The following is a 23,169-nucleotide window of genomic DNA, read 5'->3' on the forward strand; positions in this document are numbered from 1 at the left end:
TGGGCCTTCTGTATCTCCCAAAGAAGTTGTAATTGGAGAAGGACCATAGCTCAGTGGAAGAGCATCTGCTTTGCATGTCCCAGGTTCAATCCCTGGCAGCATTTCTAGACAGGACTGGGAAATACCCACCTGAAATCCTTACAAGCTGCTGCTGGTGTGTAGACAAAACTGAGCTAGAAGGACCAAACGTCTGACTTCGTATAAGGCATCTGTCTGTGTAACACTAAAAACTAGATGCTACACATATGCTTATCCACCATGAGGAAGAAACCAAAAATGGATAGGAATCTGCTATAGTTGCTGCCACATCCCTTTGCCACCCGCGGTGCCTGCTGATAATTTGGCCCAGTTTTAATCCACTGAAAAGCTTGGAGATTGTTCCTCTCAGCTGGTTGCCTCACACCCTTTTCATCCACATTTAACTTGTTTCTTTGCTGGGAATTTTAGGAACCAAGTCATAAATCAGAGAAGAACCCTATTGATGCACTTCAGATCTGCAGTATTTTTCTCTCTTTTCCTCTCCTTTTTAAAAAAATTCTTTAACACCCTTATGACTCAAAAATGTAGCTCTGATATGTTGAATTCGAACATGGAAGATTAAATATTTATCTGACCTGATCTCATTTTGGGACTGAGAAGATGACAAAAATAGGCTGTTGAGAAAGAAGCGCTGAGCGAATGAGCAGGATCTGGAGGGTAACTTGGCAGTATCCTAATTTAAATTATTTTGTGAATTGGTGTTGATGGTTCTTCTAGGGCCAAGAAGGGAGAAAGCCATATAGAGCTCAGCCAGGCTGGCTACGTTCACACAATTGCAAGGATCCTGGTTAAAAATTTAATCAGGATTAGTGAGCCCAGTGGAACTGATGGTGTGAAAGTGAAATTTCAAGGCAATCCTGTTCAGACCATTCCAGTTAAATAGCATTTAACCAGGATTCAATCCTGGTTATCTGTCTTGGTTAAATGCTGGTTAACTGAAGTGGCTTGACCAAGATCACCCTGAAATTCCGCATTCACACAGTCAGCCCTGCTGGCTTCACTAATCCTGATTAATTTTTTAATAAGGATATTTGTGATTGTGTGAACATAGCCACTGTAAGTTAAAAGAATGCTCCAACCATATTTGGAACCCATAACCCCTTGGCACATTTCCAGTGAAAGCTTCAGGCCTGTCCTTAAACATTTTTATTCTTGTGGGATAGTCCTTCCAGTTCTGATTCAAAGGCAATTGAAGGCTATCCAGTGCATGCAATATATATAAATACTTCCCACCTTCTTCCTGTTGTTCAAGGGCAGGATGAATGCTCCAGTGCTTGAGAGAAAGAGCTTGTGGAGAGAGGGCCCCTTTGCAGCAACTGAACGGAATAGTCTCGGTGGAATCTATTGAGAAGCCCTATGTCAGTTTCATCTTGGAAACCAGTCCAACTATCATCTTAAAGCTATCCTGTAAACTGGATACAATGGGTGGAAGTGTGTGTGTGTGTGTGTGTGTGTGTGTGTGTGTGTGTGTGTGTGTGTTAGTTGCAGGCTGAGGACTGGGTCAATCCCATTGATGTCACAGTCTTTCATGACGGTATGGACACCGCCCAATAGGTGCTTGTTGTATTTGCATAATAACATTCTACAGGGATATGACGAACTGGAATAAGAAACGCTCTTTTAAAATAAGAAGCACCTGGAAGACAAGCTGCTTTGCAAGCAGCTCTGACCTCCCGCTCTGCCCAGTCGCTTGCAGCAAGCATCAATTAAGCCAGGACCTGCAAGTCAATTGCCACCTAAGCAACAAGCCTTTGCTGCTTGCTATTCACGGCGCTTGCTTTCTGTCTGGTTGCAAAGTGCCAGAGCAGGTGCTTTTCTCTGGAATTGCATCATGCCAGAGGTCACATTAGCTGCTTTCCCTTTCTTAATTAGGGATCCAGCTCAAGGGGGTGGGGGCAGGGAAGTGCATGGAGTTAACCGAGGAGTCAGATTTATCTGTAACGAGCAGAGCAGGTAATTTGGAAACTCTCCACAGAGAGTTAATTGCTGTGGCTAATAGTTCGCTCCTGAGTTCTGACATTTGGTTTCTGCTTTCATAAATCACCGCTGGTGGGTCCTCCGACAGGGAGGAGAGCAACCTGGGAAGGGGTGGAGTTGTGCATCGATGGAGATAAGAATGGGGCTCCAGGCACCCGATGGGCAAACAACCGCCCTCATGGCTGTCTCTTGTGGTCTTGTTTTCCTGAAGGCAGAGGGCCCTGCTGGGGATCATGGGCTCTGTAAATGCAGAGCTCCTTAAGTATACTGTAGGATCAGAGACTGGGCTGAGAATTGATGACAAAACCACAGACAGAGATAGGCACCCCAAAGAAAGGGATGCATCCCCAGTTCAGACCACTGGCTGAAAACCTGCCTGGAAGGAAAGCTGCCAAGGAGTGGCGTAGGGAGGCTCTCGGTGGCCTGGGACAAGATTGTTTTGGGGACTCACTTGCGCACGCTGGCGAGCAGGCTTCTTGGCGGGTGAGCAGTCAGGCTTCTCCCTGGCCAGCGTGCGGGCCTACCCATTCCCCGGCTGGTGCACCTGTGCAGTTTGAGTAGGGAGAGTGTTGCGTTCTGGCACGGCACGGCATACGATGCTCTCCCTATTCAAACTGCACAGGCGCGAGAGAAGCTGGCACGCTGGTCGGCGAATGGGGAGGCCCGCATGCCAGCCGGGGAGGGGGGAGAAGCCCCCCTCTGCCCCCGCCACGGGTTAATCGATCAGAAATAGGGGTGGGGCAGCAGGGCCCTTGTGGGTCCTTTGACCCTCTGGGTCCGGGGACATTTGCACCCCCTCACCCAATGGACGCTACGCCCATGCTGCCAAGCTGATACATTAAGGCCTATTATCACTTCCTTCTCTTTCTGTACATTGACTTCCTTGCAAGATTGCCAGACCTTGGGAAAGAAAGCGGGTGGGGGAGAGAGAGAGAGAGAGAGAGCACCTTTGGGAATTGTCTACAAACCCAGGGATCAATGGAGAGAAGAGCAGGAGGAGTCAAAAGGGATGGGGTAAAGAGACAGCCGTGACTGGGGAGGGGTTACAAGCCTCACACGTCTCAGTGCAAAAGGGCTCACCTTTCCTATAGGGTTTGAGCAGCCCCGCAGAAGTCTTAGCAGCTCAAGCTCATGTGAACAGACAGCTCAGCATATTTTCTTTAAAGAAGAGACTCCAGTCCATCTATGTTTTGAACTTGTTTCTCCGTAAGTGCACGTTTAAAAATACTTGATTAAAAATCACGGGTAGCCATGTCGGTTCATGGAGTGGTGGGGGCAAACCATATGGTCCTATATTTATTTTATTGATTCATATACCATCTTGGTTGCTTGCCCAGAGGTGTAGCACAAAGAAGGCTGGTTGGATTCGGGAACATCCAGTCTGAATTTGCTGGACTGTTGATAGATACAACAGACCTTTTGGGGTAACAGAATCAGACATGTTATCTTCCCCCCGCCAAATACTGTAGCCAAAAGCAAATTTTAAAATTGATAGCATGTATCACCACTGGCAAGTGAACATTTTCCTACAAGGTTGCCATATCTGTACAAAGCCCTAAAATATTATGGATTGTGCCTGAAAAGTGCAAAATATGTCAGAAATGGCATCAGAAGCAATGTCCAGAAATTCTGATTCTTACTGACATATTTTGCATGTTTCAGTCATTATCTATAGTACTTAAGTGTTTTGTGAAAATATGTCCTTATAGTAGAAAATGTTCTCTTGGCAGTGGGCATATATAATGTCATCTTGAAAATTTGCTTATGGCTACAGTCACTGAAAATGTGGCAAATGCCTGCTTCCACTACCCTTTGGTCTGATCCAGCAAGATTCTTCGGAAGCTCCTTGGTTCATAAAGACACTCTCGTTTGGGCAGACCTTTAGCCTAGCTCCCTAGCTCAAGGATTCTCAACCTTTGGTTCCCAGCTGTTGTTGGACTACAGCTCCCATCATCCCCAGCCACAGTGGGAGGACTCAAGGCTGAGAACCCCTGAGATAGGTGACAAGCTGTTATCCTGCTTGAGTCTAGGGTTGCATTGCTCTGCCATGGTCTGCTGTGCAGTGTATTTGATTGTTTTCACTGATGTTGGGGAGGTTTCTTGCACAATCTGAGCCACCCTGGGCAATTCTGAAGGTGGAAAGGTGGGGTATAAGTATTTAAATAAATGAAGCAAAGGCATCCTTGCCTGCTCTCTCTTCCCAAGTGGGGCTCCTACACAGAGCTGCAGAGAGAAGCCAGGGAGTCTGCAGTGGTGATGAATAATTCAGGCCCTGCCTCCATCCTCCAGCGAGAGCCAGAGAAGATCAAACCACCATGCCAATTGATTGCTTACAGACAGAACCTGAGAGCAGACGGGTTGCCTCTCAGCCAGCCCAAAGGGCTCCCCAGTGCTTTTCCAGGGCTATCAATCTCGACCTGGGTTGTGGCTGCACAGAGAACCACAGAGCCTTTTCTCCATTAGAGGCTATCAGGTACCCTTTGGGGAGGGTTACCTCATATAGGTTGTATTTCCACCACCCCCTCCCACCTTCATTTAATACCCCTGGTGGTTCGATGTGGCTGCTTCCACACTCTTTGCTCCGGCCAGATTTCCATGCATCTTATAGCCTAACTGCACACGTCTAGATCTGGAAGGATTCCCTTGATGTTGGAATTTTACCCATTATGGGCTTCTCTCCCCCTCCCCTTTGCCTTTTGTTGCTTCATTTCCAAGGGAGCTCTCCAGGAAAAACAGATGAGTTTGTAGATTTGGCTCAGGAAAGCAATCCCGCACCTGTTGCCTCTTCCCTCCAGAAGGCAATGGGGCCCGTCTCCGTGGAAACTGCCTGACATCACAAATAGATGCTTCAGAAGGGAAGGTCTGGCGATGGCTTCTTTGGCCATGGCCATTAAGAGTGGCAAGGACACCCAGGCTCTGTCTGCACTTCGGGGCATCTCACTCAGCTCTTGTGTAGTCAAGGCGTGCATGTCCCCCTTTCCCCACCACTGTGCATTTACTTTGCATTGTCTGTGCCTTTTTCTTTATCCTTTGCGTGCGTGGTGCTTGCCAAAGTGCAAGAAGCTTCTTGCCCCAAAGGGCTTACAAGCTAAAATTCAATACAGGGGAGACAATAGTGGAAAAGAAGGGGAAATCGGAAAAGAGGCAAACGTGGACAAATATGCATTTATATTAGTGATATGACTAACTTAGTCTGAGGGGGTGTCCATTACTATTACTGAGAAACACGGTTCTCCATGTCCAATGAACTGTATGTGTGTTGAGAAGAATGTCTGAACAGGTCTAAAAAAGGCCACTCAGCAAAGGTGAGTTTAGAGGTGGGATCTGGGGAAAGTAAAAGAGGTGGTGTGGCACAAGCATTCTGGGAAGCAGTTCCAGGCAGAAGGGGAGGCAGGATGGAGTCAATGGAGGGAGCAGGAGACCTTTGGGCAGCTGGTATGGAGGGAGCTAGCTGAGAGGAGGCCACAGGCTGCAATGGAGAGAGAGAGTTGGGGTGGCAAGGGAGAGCCGTGGTCTCATGCCGGCCCAGCTTGGCTTGAGGTGGGGAAATCACACCCTTAACACAGCAGTCTGTGGCCAATGCTTTCTTGTCTGCCATCCTTGGAGGGCATCTTTTTGGTTTGTTGTGTTGCCATGGACTCACACCGACTACTATCATGCAAGATACAATCATATTGGGCAAAGGGGAGGCATAAAGACTTCCACCCCCAGCACCATTCCCCATCTCTGACGCTCAGTGCTTCCTAGCACAGCCTTTGGCTCTTGCAAGGGACCCCCAAAACAGACCAGCGTAATTTCCTGCAAGCAATCACTGCATAGAGGGAGGAGGGAGGAAAGAAATATGTGGGATGGGAATATGTTAAATTGCGTGTTGAAGTGTTTCTGCTATTGCATATATGCATAAATATACCCCACATGTTAAAAATGCTGTGTTTGTCACGGTGTGTGTGTGTGTGTAGGGGCATGCTGCTTAACTTGCAATGGGAGGGAGGTCTCCAGGTGCGGGGCAGGGCCTCCAAAGGCCTTTAGGTCCAGGCTCCAAAATTACCTAAGTGCACCTCTGTGTGCAAGAACTAGGCTGCTTAAAATTCATTCATTCATTCATTCAATTTCTCTACCGCCCTTCCAAAAATGGCTCAGGGCGGTTTACCCAGAGAAATAATAAACAAATAAGATGGAATAAGAATAAATAAAGTGGCAGCTAACCCCGTACAGCAAGAAGCCTTGGCCCAGAGGAGAATTGGAGAGATGCCTTCCTCCAAAATGGCCTGGCTGCATACTGACTTGAAAGGTAAAGCGGTTTCCATGGAGCCAGCCGAGCCCAGCCCCCTGAGGAAAAGACCAGACCGTTGGTAATCTATGCAATGGAGTCGCTCGTGCCTTAACTCCTTCGCTACTAGTTCACTTTGCAAGCACGAACCCGCAAAAATGATATCCTCTTGGGCCGCACGATCACTGAGCATGCAACAGCCTTGTGCATTCACTGCAAAGGGTAGGGTTGGGTTTTGACTGTACTTCTGCAAATTTTGCTTTGGGGACCTTGTAGAGAGGGCCAAAAATTGCCTGGCCCTGGGTGGATGGGACCATAGCTCAGCGGCAGAGCACCTGCTTTGCATGCAGAAGGTCCCCAGTTCCATCCCACCCCAGCTAAATAATCGGCATAGCTGGGAACGGCCCCTATCTTATACCTAGGTTTTCCAGTCCTCCAAGGCTGGATTCCCGGAGTCTCCAGGAATTAGCGCCAGTCTCCAGAGGACTCTTGAAAGCAAGCTTGGAGATTGCAATGGCTTCCTATTGTGAAAAGTATGGGGGAAACTATAATTTCAGTTAGAGCTGGTATGGGCAGCTTAGAAAGACACTGTCCGAGCTGGATAGATGAATTGTTTGACTCACTAGAAGGCAGTTTGTTGTATCCAGCATCTGGATGGGTCTCCAAGAGGCTTCTGAGCATCTTATTTGCTCTGTAAAGCCCTTTGGCTTTCTAATAAGAAGGTCGGAGTCGATGCTAGATCACGCCTGTCAGTGTCGCCTGAGGGCATCTCTACATTCTCCCCTTAAAACCGCTTCAAAGCTCTTGTAACTGTCATTGCTCCTAACTGACTGTGGAAATCGCCACCCTGTAAAAGAGGCTGGGGCACAGGGTCTTTCAGCCTTGGGTCCCCAGGTGTGGTTGGCCTACAACTTCCATCACGCCTAGCCACAATGGGCCAAAGGCCAGAGTTGGAAACCCCTGGGCTAGGGGACTGCTAACCAATGAGCACACACACACCCCATACTGGGTTCAGGTCCACATGTTGTTAGCAGCTGCTGTGAATTAGCTGGGCTTTCAAAATATATTTATGTCAGATTAGTTGCACCAGAATATGGAGACAAGGCTAGTCTAGATGTGCATTCTGCTGAAAACAATGCTGACTGCAGAGAGAGAGCGTCCACACTGGCTACTCCTTACTCCTCGCGCCCAGTTTCAATCCAGCAAATGACCAGCTTTTAAAAATGCAAAACACTGAATTTGACTTGTTCCGAAGTTGCTTATTCACACAGATCTCCTTAGCTTAATTGATTAAATGCCATCAGGTCGGTGTTGACTCTTAGCAACCACACAGATAGATTCTCTCCAGGATGATCTGTCTTCAACTTGGCTTTGAAGGTCTCTCAGTGGTGCATTAATTGCTGATGTAATCTAGTCCACCCACCTTGCTGCTGGTCATCCTCTTCTTCGCTTTCCTTCCACTTTCCCCAACATTATGGACTTCTCAAGGGAGCTGGGTCTTCTTCGCATAATGTGTCCAAAGTATGATGGGTTTGAGCCTGGTTATTTGTGCCTTGAGTGAAAATTCTGGACTGATTTGTTCTAGGATCCATTTGTTGGTTTTCCTGGCTGTCCATGGTATCCTCAAAAGCTTTCTTCAGCACCAAAGTTCAAAAGCGTCAATACTTTTTCTGTCTTGCTTCTTCAGTGTCCAGCTTTCACATCCATAGAGTGTCACGGGAAAAACCATTGTCCGAACGATTCTAATCTTTGTAGATTAATTACAAAGGGCTTGATTGGGGAATCTATTTCTTCACCCAGTTCCATACTCTGATTTTTCATCCTTCCCTCATTCTTTGAACAGGCTTTCATTAAAAAATAAATAACTCCAGATGCCAGTCACATTCATGTGGATAAATGTTTATTCAGTGTGTTTGTTGGTTTTTAAAAGCTGGCTAGTGTTTTGAAGTGAAACATTTTTTAAAAACTTGAAACATTGCTCTGGGCAGGAACGTGGGTGGTAAGTTTGTGATTGTCACAGGAGCCAGCCAAACAGCATTCTGCACAGCCAGCTTCTTCTGGAAACAGGAGGAATTTTATCTGTTGGGTTTTGCCAAAAAGAGGTGAGGGCAGATCCAAGCTGGGCTTGGACACCTGTATGTCTGTATATAGTGTTACTTGTAGGGGACACTGAAAAAGAAATTAGGAAAAGACAGAGCAAATGGGCTTTTTCTCCTTGCAAAGAGCCAAGGCTTTTGTAGGAGCAGCAAGTCAAGGACGCTGGATCAAGACCTGTGCCACCATAGTGGTCGGGAGGAGTTACTTCCGCTGCGCTACGAAAATAATCATCTGCCCAAGGCAGCTTTTCCTATTAGTGTGATGTTTATATCAAAGGCAGAGATTAACATCTTATTTTGATAGATTAAAAAAAGCTCGTTGCCTGGTTAACCGCAGCCGTGCCACGGTCTGAACCCTGGGAGACTAGCATTAACTCTGGAGACCGCTGCGTAAAAACTAGAGTCTGGTGTTGGCTTAGAAATTAAATCCAGCTAAAACAAAAACACGAGCGCACCGTTTGTGCCGCTACTTACTTCTGGGAAGGAGAGGTTATCCTGTTGTTACAAATCCCCAACAATCGGAATTCATTAATATTACCTGGCAGGCAAATATTATATTAAGCACTTCTCATTGTGAAAGTTCATCAGCTATACTACATGCACAACAGAATGTTTGAGTTGCTTGACCTCAGCAATGCTGCTTAAATTCTGGAAGAGTCCCTTTGGAAGAGTTGCAGGCGCTCAGGAACATGCATGTTTCATTCCAAAGGGCTGATCTAGAAATGTAGAGAAAGAATAAGGTGCAAGCTTCCCAGGACTGTACCACTTTGGTGTGCAGGTTGTGAGGAGAACAAGATGTTTGAATATTCTCCTACAAATTAAAAACTCTCTGGCTGCCAAAAGGCGGTTCCAGCCTCACCTTTTCTCTGATAGACTGATTTTCTTTGACCAGGGAAGATTTTTTCCCCCCTGGAGAGAATATCCAGAGATATAACCAACAGTTGGACTCTGAAGTGGTACAGACCACCCAGAACTACACCATGTGCTTCTGCTGACTCTGTGACTTGGCTGAGAGCCGGATGCATTTAGGAAGACAATTGTGCCATTAATTCTGTGATGGCTTCAGGCATCAGGATGTGCTTCTATTCATTACAGTTTACCATTGCATGCTCGGGAAATGCAGTGTGTACTCTCTCTCTCTCTCTCTCCCATTTTTGTTTTCTTTCCCATTCACTAACTGCTTGTTTTGTTTTCATTTGTTTTAGTTTCATAACAACATAGGAAGTTGCCTTATACTTAATCGGACCTTTGGTATGCCTGTTGTTGTTGTTGTTGATGTGGGAGTGGACTTTTTGCTTGCATATTCTGGGCTTCCCAGAGCCATCTGGTTGGTCACTGTGGGAAGCAGAATGCTGAACTAGATGAATCTTTGGTCTGATCCAGCAGGGCTGCTCTTAGGTGGGGCCCACACATTTCAGAATGAATAGAAGCAGGCATAAATGAGGCCCATTCATATCCATGTCCATTCATCCTGAAAACAAAACACATGCCTGGTGCCCACATAGTGAGTGCGCTTACAAACAACAATGTGAATTGCCCCTCAGCTGTGACTTGAGGGGCAATTCGCATTTCAGCCAGTAAGCACACTTGCTGTTAAGGGACAGGAAAGGTTCCTTCTGTATTTCCTCTGGACTACTGGGGAATGCCACAACTAATATAGATCACTGGGTGATGTGGCGTTCCCCTTGAGCAGTGCTCATGGCCGGCGATTCCTTGTTTGCAGCATCTGAAGTAAGGAGGAGATTTTCCTTCACGTCAGTTTGGCAGTGACCCTGGAAGGTTTGTGCTTCCTTGCGCCAGGTGACGTCGCTCTTTGGAGTGAGCCAGGAACCTTCCCTCTGCTACGGTGCTCCTTTTCTGCCCTCCAACATTTCATAGATGAAGACAGATTTTTTTGCTTGTAAAAATTATGCAAACCAAGGATCAGATTGTAATCTCTCTGCCCCCACATCTGCAGATTGCTGGAGGTTCTTTTTCACTTGCTGGACACTATATTTATTTCCTCTGTACCAGCCTCTCTGCCAGTTTCTCAGTCAAGATTGCCCTACAATCTTCTGTCAACAACTCGAAACCTCCCACGGCACCTACCATGTGCAAAATGGCAGGCCAAGCAGTGCACAGTGCCTCCTGAGCTAAAATGCATCCACCTGCAAGCTCCAAAATTTAACTTTTTGAGGAAGCAGAGATGACGCCAAGGGGTAGCAGGTGTTCCCCGACCCCATAGTTCTTGCTCCCCCTTCCACTTCTCCACCCACCAGGCTGAATGTTTACAACAACGTGTTGGACAATACAGTCATGGTCTATGATGGCCCTACAGCCTGAATTATTGTTTATAGAAGCTTCATTCACCCACTCCTCTACCCCAGAACAAGTAGCAGAAGCCGGTGCAGCCCAGTCAGTAGGAGAGACTCCTCCAGCCTCCCTGAGCTTCCTTCCAGGCCAGGAACTGGGATGGGTGAGACCACGTGTGCCGAGGGGGTGCCAGGCCACCTCCCCAGCAGATTTCAGCTGCCCTGGTAGTGACCTCTCTCCCCACTCCAGTATTTACTACCTTGGATAGGAAGGGAAAACTAGCCTAGAAAGCATTCTGGAAGGTTGGACCTAATCTAAAGAGACATCATTTTCTAAGAGGAATCGGGCCCATTTTCTGAATAAGTGGGAAAATGTCAAGCAAGCTTTATTAATCTAGTAAATACCAACATTAATTATCTGACCCCTACAAATATTTAATGTGCTGCAGAATCCTCACTCCCTGAAAAAAAAATCTTCACCGCCCTTTTGCTGCCCTAAACTAGTTGTTCTCAAGTGTCCCCTGCTGAGGAGGGGGCTGGGCCGGCAGAAAACTAGGCTTGCAGCCCACACGAGACCCCTCTGAACAAGGCATCCCCCAGAGAGCTGGAAAACAAGAGAGTAGTTTGCCAGGGACAGAGAGTAAAAAACAGGGACCATCCCTGGCAAAAAGGGAGAACTGGAGCAGATGCCTCCTCTCTATTTGTGGCACACGGTAGGAGGCATGGGAGGGGAATTCGGTGGGGATTTTCTCCTGCCACTGGAGACCACAGCAAGAATAGAGCAAGAATTCAGCCTTCCAGGCACCTGCCTTGTTCAAGTTGGCTGCTCCCACACCAGAGCAGGCTGCTTGGAGGGCACGTAAAGCGGGGCAGGGGGGGGAATGATTAGGCCACGTGTGCATGTCATGTCGGAGAGGCTGCTTTACAAGGAAAATAAAATCAAGCAATTAACAGGGGAATTAAGAAGATGAACTAAGGCACACTCGGTACAGGGTGCCTATGTGGAAGCAGACAGCTGTTAAGTGCTTTGTGCAGCGAATGCATTTCGCAAATGCTGAACAGACTGCTTGCATTTATTTGAGGTGCTTCTGCTTACTGCGATGACAAGGCAAGGTGTCCTGGTCACCGTCTTTGTTCTGCTCCTCACTCCTTCTGCCCCCAAGTTCCTTGCAGCATAACGACAGTCACCAGTCCCAATGAAGCAGATGAAATATGGGCTCTGGGTGGGTCAGAAGAGCCCTGTGACTCTGACCAAAGACTCCCCTGCTGCTGCCCCTCCAGCCACTGGTATTCAGAGGGGCCTCCGAACTTGGGGGAAAGGACTGCAGTAGTGGGCTCTGTGCAACCAGTGACAGCCCTGCTGGTCCAGCCAAGCGATGCTCATGGGGGAAACACACTAATTGGTACTGCCTTTTGTTTCCTGATCTCTCGCAGGACATCCCATTCCCGGGCGAAGGCGGACGCAGCTGTGACGGCAGCGCAGAAGGCTCAAGAGGAGGCCCGGATTGCCAGGATCACTGCCAAAGAGTTTTCGCCTTCCTTCCAGCACAGGGAAAATGGTCAGTGTCAGCCACAGTGCCTGCCAGCTCCCAGGGATGACTTCATCTCTCTCTCTCTCTCTCTCTCATATGAGCCAGGCAGGTGTGCTGTGGAATGGAGCACACGTTCCTTCTGGGGGTCCTCCTAGGTCTGTGTCGAGAAGCAATCTTTCCCTGGCACTCTTGGTCTGCTGCTCAGCCAAGAGGTCTCCTCCGGAGTCCTTAGAGTTTGGTTTGTCCTTTCTCAGGGCCTCCTTGCCCGGCCTATTTGGTGCCCTTATGCACAGTCGGGATCTTGGCATCACAGCCATGGTCCAGCATGCACCCATAAGGATTTCCAGGGCATCTCAGCCATACCCTCTTTACGACATGCATTTCATGTATTGGGGCACAGAGCTCAGGCTGCAAAATGAACTGCCCCATGTCCACAGGCTTTCCCGTGCAGGAGGCCCTCCCGCATTGCATGGGGGTTACTTTCCCAGAAAGTCGCGCCAATGGTGAAGCCGGGATATTGGCGTGCTTAACCTAACCCCAAATGTGGGTTTAGGTTCCTCACCCTGGCTGGGGCAGCCTGTGCCTCTCGCCCGGCCTCTTTAAACCTCCCCATGCTTGGCTGGGAAGCGGGGCGTGTGGCTATTCAACGGTCAGCCTGCCTGCCCATCAGCTGGTGGGCAGGGAGGTTTAAAGCTGAAATAGCCACTCGTCCCACTTCTCAGGAGGCATGCAAGGAGGCACGTGAGAAGCCAGAGTGGCTGGGACGGTCTGAACCTCTGTATACCGATTTTAGTTGGGTGGGGGGTGGGGGGTAGACCTGTGAATAACTGAAACTGCACTCCCCGCCCTGCAATAACTGAATTGGTGTACACCTTTTGTGGAGGTGCCTCATGAGTGGGTGAAACTGCGGGTGGCGGGGGGGGACCTCTGAATATCAAGGGAAACTTGTATCCCTGTAGAAAAGGAAGAACGGTTTCATCTGTTCTTTCCCCCAGGTTTTATGCTCCAGAGCTGAGTGCTGGCATTGCAGACAAGTGCCAAGGCCGTTGAGACCTGGTGCAAGTTAGAGGGAGGAGAGCTGGTCTTGTGGCAGTACGCATGAATTGCTAAACAACGTCTGCCTTAGGTTGCACGGGATTGGAGACTACATGCGTGCACTGTAAGGTATTCCCTGCCTAAAGCAGGGGTTCCCAGCCTCCAGATGTTGCTGAACAAACGATTCCCATCACCCCCAGCCACAATAAATTGCAGCTGGGCGTGATGGGAGCTGTAGTTCAGCAACATCTGCAGTCCTACAGGTTGGGAACCTCTGCCTTAACCTCCTGACTGCAACCTCGGAGCAGCTGCTGCCAGTCTGGGTAGATGCACCAATGGTCTAATTCAGTATGGAATCGCTGAGTCCTATGTTCCTAAACATATCCAATTGAAACACAACTGATATTGATGCAATACATTAGTCCCAGGACATTTAACATAGTACATTTTTAATCCGCTTCTAGACTCAGCTGCAGCCTTCTGCTTGCTTTGAAGTTTTTGTTTCTAATGCATTGCATTTAGGAGGGATTTTAGGGCACGTTCCAATTGATGCATGCATTTTTTAAAAAGGCCTACTGAGAATAACTTACTCAGGGTGTAACTGAGCAGATTAAAAACGGGAAGCCTCCTTGCATTAACTTTGGTCAAGCAGTTATTGCTAACTGGTTGAAGGGCAGGAAACAGAGAGTAGATATAAATGGAGAGGTTTTCACAATGGAGAGAAGTAGGAAGTGGGGTCCCCCAGGGATCTGTACTGGGACTGGTGCTTTTTAATTTATTCATAAATGATCTGGAAGTTGGGGTAAGCAGCAAGGTGGCCAAATTTGCAGATGATACCAAACTCTTTGGGGTAGTGAAATGCAAAACGGATTGTGAGGAGCTCCAAAAGGATCTCTCCAAACTGGGTGACAAAATGGCAAATGTGGTTCAGTGTTGGCAAGTGTCAAGTGATGCACTTTGGGACAAAAAAACCCCAATTTCACATATACGCTGATAGGATCTGAACTGTCGGTGACTGACCAGGAGAGGGATCTTGAGGTTGTGGTGGACAGCTCATTGAAAGTGTTGACTCAATGTGCGGCAGCTGTGAAAAAGGCCAATTCCATGCTAGGGATCATTAGGAAGAGGACTGAAAATAAAACTGTTACTATTACAATGCCTTTATACAAAACGATGGTGCAGCCACATTTGGAGTACTGCGTACAATTCTGGTCACCACATCTAAAAAAAGGACATTGTAGAACTGGTACAGAAGAGGGCAACCAAGATGATCAGGGGCCTAGAGCACCTTTCTTCTGAGTCAAGACTACAACACCTGGGACTTTTTAGTTTAGGAAAAAGACCACTGTGGGGAGACATGATAGAGGTCTCTAAAAGCATGCATGGAGTGGAGAAAGTGGATAGAGAGAAATTGTTCTCCCTCTCACATAACACTAGAACCAGGGGGTCACTCCATGAAATTGATTGCCAGGAAATGTAGGACCAAAAAAAGGAAGTACTTGTTCATACAACACATAATCAACTTATGGAATTCTCTGCCACAAGATGTGGAACAATCTGGATGGCTTTAAGAGAGGTCTGGATAATTCCATAGAAGAGAGGTCTATCAATGGCTACTAGTCAGAGGGCTATAGGCCTCCTCCAGCCTCAGAGGCAGGATGCCTCTGAGCACCAATTGCAGGGGAGTAACAGCAGGAGAGAGGGCATGTCCTCGACTCCTGCCTGTGGGCTTCCCAGAAACATCTGGTGGGCCACTGTGTGAAACAGGATGCTGAACTAGATGGGCTTCCTTGGGCCTGATCCGTAAGGGCTGATCTTACGTTCTTAATCATTTAAGAGCCCTTACAAAGAACCTATGAACAGTTATGCCTGCATACCCGTATTAACCCAAATCAAAAATGACTCTGAATTTATGATGACCCCCTTTAAAAGTAGAGCTTAAATACAGGTTATACTTACATTTACTCTAAAGGAACAGGACTCTGAATTTAAGATGACCTCCTGATTTCTAATATCAAAACAGCTTGGGGGGAAACTAGACTTGGATTCAGGAAAATACAGTATGTTCAACTGAAATAAGTGGGACTCATCTGTCTACAAGATTAGAGGCAAGTAGATGGGAGACGGGTTGTAGCAGCTCAAGGGTTAAGATAAGGATCTCCAAAGTATTGATATTGTACTGGGCTTGTGGGGTTAAACCCCAGATGCTGTTTGGCTGAAATGGTGTGATGTCACAGAATAGTCATGAGCATTCCAAGAGCAAAGCTGTTGGGATGTTTGGAGTTGAGCTTCTGTGAGGGAAAGTAAAACTGATAAGATGGGCTGGATTTCACATCTGGGTTTCAGTAAGGGCTCAAAAAGCTATTTGATAGAAACCAAGTGTAATTTTCATCAATCATCTGATGAAGTTGGAGGGGACACCCAACAGCCTTGAAGAGTCGCTATCTCTTTTATGCATCTTGTGTTTCTCTCTTCCTCCCTCTGTTCTCCCTGCTCTCTCTCTCCCTCTCCAGGCCTCGAGTGCCAGAGGCCGAAGCGCCAGCATTCGAGTGACGACATCGAGGTCCTTTCGACAGGGACGCCCCTCCAGCAAGAAAGCCCAGAGCTCTACAGGAAAGGAACGACCCCTTCGGATCTCACTCCAGATGACAGCCCTCTCCAGAGCTTCCCCGCCAGCCCCTCCTCCACCCCACCTTTGGGTCCCTCCTGTCGGAACAAGAGCACCCACTTCTCCAGGCAAGTCTGCATGGACGAAGAGAGGGGGGGAGAGATCCAGATGTTGCTGGAGGGCCGCGGCGGGGACTACCTGAGGCCCAATAGCTGGGGCGAAGACAAGGAGGGAGGGACACGTGGCGTGAGAAGCGGAGGCTTGCGTAGCAGCCAGCTGGGCTTCTCCGAAGACTACCGGGCCCGGAGTGGTGGCCACAAGCATGCAGGCTCCAACCACAAGCAGCGGGAGAGGTGGGCAGACCCTCCGGTCGCGGCGTCATGGACTCACCACCGCCCCCACCACCACGGCTCGGGAAGCAACAAGCTCCTAGAGCTGGACGAGGAGAAGCTGAGCAACTACGAGATGGAGATGAAACCTCTCATGAGGATGGATTCTTATATGCAAGAGATACACTCCCAAAAAAGACATTATAGCAAAATGGGCCCCAGCAGAAGCCTGGCTGAGGACCACCACGGGGAAGATCGGGGCTTTGGGGTCCAGAGACTGCGGGCTAAGTCCCAGAACAAGGAGAACTTCAGGCCCGCATCTTCTGCTGAGCCAACAGTGCAGAAACTGGAAAGTCTGAGGTTAGGGGAAAAGGGGGAACCGCGGCTATTGAGGTGGGACTTGACCTGCTCCCCACCGCAGAAATCCTTACCTGTTGCACTAGAGTCAGAGGAGGAAAATGGAGACGAGCTCAAATCCGGTGCGGTAAGTGCAGAATGCCTCCTTTTTTCTTTAGGGTCTCATTAAATTAAATAAATTATTGAGTTTTAGTCAATTAATTAACATATTGATTACACTTTGCATATGATTAAAAACAATTGTTCTGAAGCCAAAAGTATACTGCCTTTGTTTTTAGATGGTGCATGCATGTGTTGTTAGAAGTATCATCTTAGAAGAGGCATTCTTTATTGGGTGAGAGATAGTGCCTCTTCTAACATGATGCTTATCATCTGCACATATATTGCAGCAGGCATAAACTTGGAAGAGATGATCATGTTCCTTCCTGCATTAGTGAAGGGGGAATGCCTCTTCTAACATGATGCAGTAGGCATCCTCTTAGAAGAGGCGTTCCTTCCTACATGGGAGTGAAGGGGGGAATGCCTCTTCTAATATGACGCATATGTATGTTGCAGTAGCCATCATCTTGGAAGAGGTGTTATTTCTTACATAAGAGTGAAGGGGGAATGTCTCTTCACAAGTATATTGCAGCAGACATCTTGGAAGAGGCCTACATAAATATGGAGGAATGCCTCTTCTAAGATGGTTTTTGCCACCTGCAGTTTTTAGAAGTGCTTGTATTAAGAATGCGTTTTTCTTTAGAATCAGCTGCCTGACTAATTGGTGGGAATTTCTTTAGTTGAGTAAAAGTTTTTTATCTAGCAGATTAATTGACAAAGCATAACAGCTGTTCCTTTTTCCATGCACATTCTAAAGCAGTGGAAATGGGTGATGCTGTGGATGTTGTTGCTGGCTGTTGAGTGTGACAACACAGAGGGTCACAAAAATGAGGACAGGCTTGTTCCCCACACTCACATGGCGTATTCAGTCATTTACACATGCGCGTGCACACGCACATTCCTCTTCCATGTCCTGCCTTTAAGCATCTGAGAACTAGAGATCAGCAGGGATGACATTTTGTGGCAGGTACATTAATCATCTCCTCCTCATGGGAGGAGAACTGGTCTTGTGGGTAGCAAGCATGAATTGTCCTCTTTACTAAGCAGGATCTGCCCTGGTTTGCATTTGAATGGGAGATTATATGTGTGGGCAATGTAAGAGATTCCCCTTCGGGCCATAGCTCAGTGGAAGAGCCCCTGCCTGCTTGCATGCAGAAGGTTCTGGTTTCCCTCCTTGGCAGCATCTCCAGAGAGGGCTGAGAGGGATCCCTGCCTGCAACCTTGGAGAAGCTGATACCAGTCTGGGGACACAATCCTGAGCTAAATGGACCAGTGGTCTGACTTGGTTTAAATCATCAGGCCGCTCCCATGTTCCTACCATGCATGCCTTAGCTTTCTGCTGGGGAATTTGAAGCAAGCCGGCTCGAGATTCTGCCTCCAGATGCACACCTGCCTGGTGTTTGCAGATGAAGGTGCCGCTCGTGACGCTTAACCGTTCTGGCTTCCAGAGCAAATGCACATCTCCTTTGTCAGAAGCTTCCAAAAAAAAAAAAAAAAAGTGGCCCGGGGGGGGGGGATTTGCCAGAAGGCCTATTTTTGACCTGCCCAGAGCAAGCCGGTGCAGATCTGAGGTCAGATAGATGGGCCAGCCTGTTCCAAAAATAACCCACACAGCCGGCCAGCCCTGTCACAAGCCAGCTTCTGTCTCGTCATCCCCGTTTCTGTTCTGTCCTGGGTCACTCCTGACGCTGCAGCCTAGAAAGGACCCAGAGTGGCAAACAGGTCTGAATCCTGTTGTTCTGTGCCCCGCACAGTGAGAAGTCTCAAGGGCAGAGTGACCTGGAGTTGCTGGCTTCCTCCGGAGGAGGGGGGATTGAGCCCGGACCGGCTTTTGGTGTGGAAATGCACACACTGGTCTTTAAAAAGCGGACCCAGGGCGAGCACAAGGGCATTGGCGAGTGTGTAAGTTTTTAGAGCAGCAGAATTGGGCAGAGGAGTCCCGAGTTCAAATCCTTGCTTGGCTACACAATTGACTGGATGGTCTCATGCGCGTGTGTGCGCTCTCTCTCTCTCTCTCTCTCTCTCTCTCTCGGCATCGCCTACCTCTTAGGGTTGTTGTGAGGATGAAATGGAGTGGGAAATAACCTTGGATACTACCCTGAACATCTTGGAGGAACTTAGCACAGAATTTTTTTTAAAAAAATGTAATAAATAATCATGCTTTGCCCCAGGCTGGCACTGGAAGTTAGGACAACCTGCTTCCCCTCCCCCATGGTCTCTTCCATGGGTTGAGATGCTTACATGTAGAAGCCTTGAGCCAATTGGTCCTCCGTTGCAGCTGGCTTCTTTGTGGAAAGCCCCCCCACCCTTTCTTTTGCAGCCAAATCCATCAAGTGCTTCTTGGATTCTTGCAGTATGACCAGCCCTCTCTCCCCTAGATGCATTCCCTTATTGAGTTGTTACTGTTAGCCCTCCAACCAGGTTACCGCAGTTCCCATGTTTTAATTTGCGGAATTCAGGATGATAGTCACTTGCTTAGGTCGCTTTTTAAAAGGGGTGTTTTTTTGGGGGGGGAATCCATGGTAGAGAGGTCCTATCAGTGGTTATTGGCAGTGGTAACTAAATAACCTAGCCCACAAACAAAACACACACACACACACACTTTATATACCACTTTAAAAATTCCCAAAGTGGTTTACATAGAGAAAACAATAATAAATTAATAAGATGGATCCCTGTCCGCAAAGGGCTCACAGTCTAAAAAGAAACATAAGGTAGACACTAGCAGCAGCCACTGGAGGGATGCTGTGCTGGGTCTGGATACGGCCAGTTGCTCTCCCCCTGCTAAATATAAGAGAATCGCCACTTTTTGAAAAGTGTCTCTTTGCTCAGTTAGCAGGGGCCTTCATGCGATCGTTGTGAAGATAAACATAAACCACATCTAATGGCACAGTGGGAAATGACTTACCCAGCAAGCATGAGGTTGCCGGTTCGAATCCCTGCTGGTATGTTTGCCAGACTGGGAAGCACCTATCTCAGGCAGCAGTGATATAGGAAGATGCTGAAAGGCATCATCTGATACTGCGCAGGAGGCGGCCATGGTAAACCCTTCCTGTATTCATCCGCAGTGCTCTGTGGTCGCCAGGAGTCGACAAATGACTTGAGGGCACCTTTTACCTTTACCTTTACTCTGGGCTCCTTAGCGGAAGAGCAGAATAGAATAGAAAGGGGGGGGGAGAGGAGAGACTGGTGTTCCCAAACTGCTGTCAGATGCACAAAGTGAACAAATTGGAAACCAGGTAAAAACACAGATTTCATTCTGATGATTTCCAGGGCACCTCATTTATCCTGGAATGGGTGGTGTGACATTCCTCTTTAGCAATGGTCTTGTAATCTTTTGATCTGAGAAAGCTTTTGATGTACTTGAAGGGTTTGTCACCTGCCACCATCAACTCCGCGCTTCACGTTTTCCCCCAAGTGAATTACAGAGAAGCTGAAGAGTTAGTGTCTCAAAAGAACAGGAGTGTTGTGTGGAATTGAGGCTGGCCTTGGACATCATTGGTGTCCTGGGAGAGAGATGGTTTTGTTTCTATTTACATGTATGTCCAGCACTTCCTCCAAGGAGCCCAGAGCAGTGTGTAGGGTTATGTTTACCTGCACAAGAACCCTATGAAGTAGGCTAGGCTGAGAGAGAAGCGACTGGCCCAGAGTCACCCACTGAGTTTTATGGTTGAATGGGGATTTGAACTTAAGCTGCCCTAGTCCTAGTCCAACACTCTGATCACTACACTATGCTGTCTCTTCCTTGCACCAGATTCTGGTGAACATAGATGTCTTCTGCCGAGTCAAACCCTTGGTCCATCTAGCTCAGGATTGTCTACACTGACTGGCAGAAGCTCTGTCTCTTGGGTTGTGGCCAGTCTTTCCCAACCCTACCTAAAATTGCCGAGAACTGAGCCCTGGACAGTGGGATTTGGAAATCAGAAACAGTGGGAAATCGCCTCTGACAACTTGATATTTAATGCTGCTGCCTTAGCATTCTATCAACACCCTTCATGTTTTCAAAAGCAGCCCTCACCGTGAAATATCAACGCCGACATTTGAGCACATTCAAAGGCTAAAGATGGGGAGTCAAATTCAGATTTTGAACTTTTGTGCTGGCTTTTGGGTTTGTGGCATGAAATGTCATTCTGAGCGCAGTTCGAGGGTCTCGTCTCCTGGCGGGCCTGCGGGCACAAATGGCAGGCTTGCTGCAATGGGCCATCCTTTGCTACATATTGCAGGATACCTGGAAGGACAGGATGGGTGCAGGGCAGGGATACTCCTCCTTTGATCCCCAGATGGTGTTGGTCTGCAATACCCATCACCTTCTCTTTGGCCATTGTGACTGGAGGTGATGGAAACTGAAGTCCAACCACATCTAGACACCCCAAACTGAGAACTCCTGGGGTTGAGGTTCCCAGTTTCCCAATATGAGGCCCAGACCTCAGAAGGCCTTTGAAAGTTCAGCCCAGAGGGTTATTGCCTGAGCGGAGGCAGAAGCTTCTGGGAGTCACAAAGCTTTTTATCAGATGAGTCATGAAGATTAGCTGGCATCCAGACCTATGCCAGAGGTCGCCCGGTGCCTCTCCCCTCGATGGGCCATTTGCCTTTGGAGCAGCTGATGTATTTCTCTCCTAGGAGAGATGGAGGAGTCGCTAGGGAGAAAGAGAGACAGGCTAGCTGGGAGCTAGTCTGATGATGCCTAGGCATTGGGTGCCATTTCAGCCTATGCTGCTTTGGAACCAGACTGGTGTCAGTTGTGTAAATCTGTGCTTCATGGTCATAAGAGCCTGGCTGTGCTCCATGTCACTGTGATGATGTTCAAGGGAAAGTGGGCAGCTCTAGACTGTAGACACTGCCTTCCATACCAAGGAGCAACCTTCAGGTCTATATAATTGGCTTTTCAAAATGCTGCCTCTGTTGCCTGGGGAGACAGGTGAATGAATACCAAGAGATGCATCCCACAATTCTTTGCTCTGTACTTGAGGATAAAGTGGGGACAACTCTTGGGTGCACACAGCAGGGTGTGTATCAAGACAGTTAAACTCAAGTAATATGTGTAGGTCTATGCTAAAACTGAAAATATTCAGAAGTTTCATAATGCCATGCTTGAAAGCTGGACAGTAGAGTTAACCTCTTATAGCCTAGTTTTTGTCTGTTCTGAGCTGGCCATCTCCAGCCACCATGTAGGCAAGCTTAGGTTTAGCAAAGTTTATCTTAAGCAACTAAAGCAGTGAGGTCTTGCAAGGAGGTCTGGTTGATCTCAGGCTTGCCTGGTTCTGCAGGGCCTTTTTAATTAGCTTGCAAAGGAGCTGAGGTGCGGCAAAATCCTTTGCCCTGATCTAGCTGCCTCTTGCATGCAGCTGACCCTCATTGCCAGTCATATATGAAGCACTGGACCAGATCTGTAGGCTCTCAGAAAAGAGGGTACCATGGAAGAGTGAGATCCCTTTCCTGGTGTTGCCTGCAGTTGTCAGCATTGCTGTATTAATCAGCTAGAGGAGTCGGCGTGTGCATGCACAGGTGACAAGAAACTGAATGAGTGCAAGCAAAATGGCAAGCAAGGACCCAAGTAATCCCCATGTGCTGATGCACATTGTCCAGGTCAAGCCATGCCTAGGACCTGAATAAAATGAATATGTCCTCCTGTCTTCAAAATGCCCTGTGCTGCTAACCATCTTTTGTCAGGATCATAAATATCTATTGCAGTTTTAATCTCTACCAGAACTGGTCTTGTGGCAGCAAGCATGACCTTTCCCCTTTGCTAAGTAGGGTCTGCCTTGTTTGCATTTAAATGGAAGACTACATGTGTGAGCACTGCAAGATATTCCCCTTAGGGGATGGAGCTGCTTTGGGAAGAGCATCTGCCTGCTTGCATGCAGAAGGTCCCAGGTTCCCTCCCTGGCAGCATCTCCAAGATGATCTCTCTAAGAGAGATTCCTGCCTGCAACCTTGGTGAAGCCGCTGCCAGTCTGTGAAGGCAATACTGAGCTAGATAGACCAATGGTCTGACTCTGTATATGGCAGCTTCCTATGTTCCTAACAGCCATCTGATTTCAGAGTTTTTCCCTTTAAAAAGAAAGGAAAAGCCTGCCCCTGAGAAAGGGTAGTGGGGAGTCAAGGACTAGCACACTTGGATATCTTTGTGCATGTAAAGTGGTTGGACTGGGGGCAGGGGAAGAAAGAGACGGAAGTCAAACCTGCTGGTTTGGGGCAAGCGATGCCTGAGTGTGCTCTTCATCTCAATTAAACCAGCATCTTTGGAGGGTGTCCCCTTTGGTTGAAGCCCTGGATTTTGAGCCACTGGAATGAGATTAAATCCAGCCATCCCTGCTTAACGGCTTTGTAGGCTGGCATTCAGGGATGCAGATAACCCTGCCAGAAGCAAGCCTCTACCTGTCTGCCAGGTATTTGGGGAGGTGGGGGAGGAAAGCCCTGGGAAGCTTCCCCGTTTGGCTGAGGAGCTTTCTTTCACCTTGTTGCTATGCAACGGCCTTTCCCTGGCTCTCTGTGGTGGGCCTTCCCTCAAAACACACATCTGTGCATTGAATCTC

At 48.0% G+C, this 23,169-nt stretch overlaps 1 protein-coding gene across 1 annotated transcript in view; it reads left to right on the forward strand.

Moving 5' to 3' along the window:
- JPH3 (junctophilin 3) overlaps nucleotides 1-23,169 on the forward strand; it is a 72,388-nt gene that overhangs the window by 46,279 nt on the left and 2,940 nt on the right. Inside the window, exons 3-4 of the mRNA XM_053271438.1 lie at nucleotides 12,108-12,232; nucleotides 15,754-16,661. Coding sequence (XP_053127413.1) covers nucleotides 12,108-12,232; nucleotides 15,754-16,661 — 1,033 coding nt within the window. The remainder of the gene's footprint in view (nucleotides 1-12,107; nucleotides 12,233-15,753; nucleotides 16,662-23,169) is intronic.

The sequence above is a fragment of the Hemicordylus capensis genome, chromosome 9 (assembly GCF_027244095.1).
Source record: "Hemicordylus capensis ecotype Gifberg chromosome 9, rHemCap1.1.pri, whole genome shotgun sequence".
NCBI lineage: Eukaryota > Metazoa > Chordata > Lepidosauria > Squamata > Cordylidae > Hemicordylus > Hemicordylus capensis.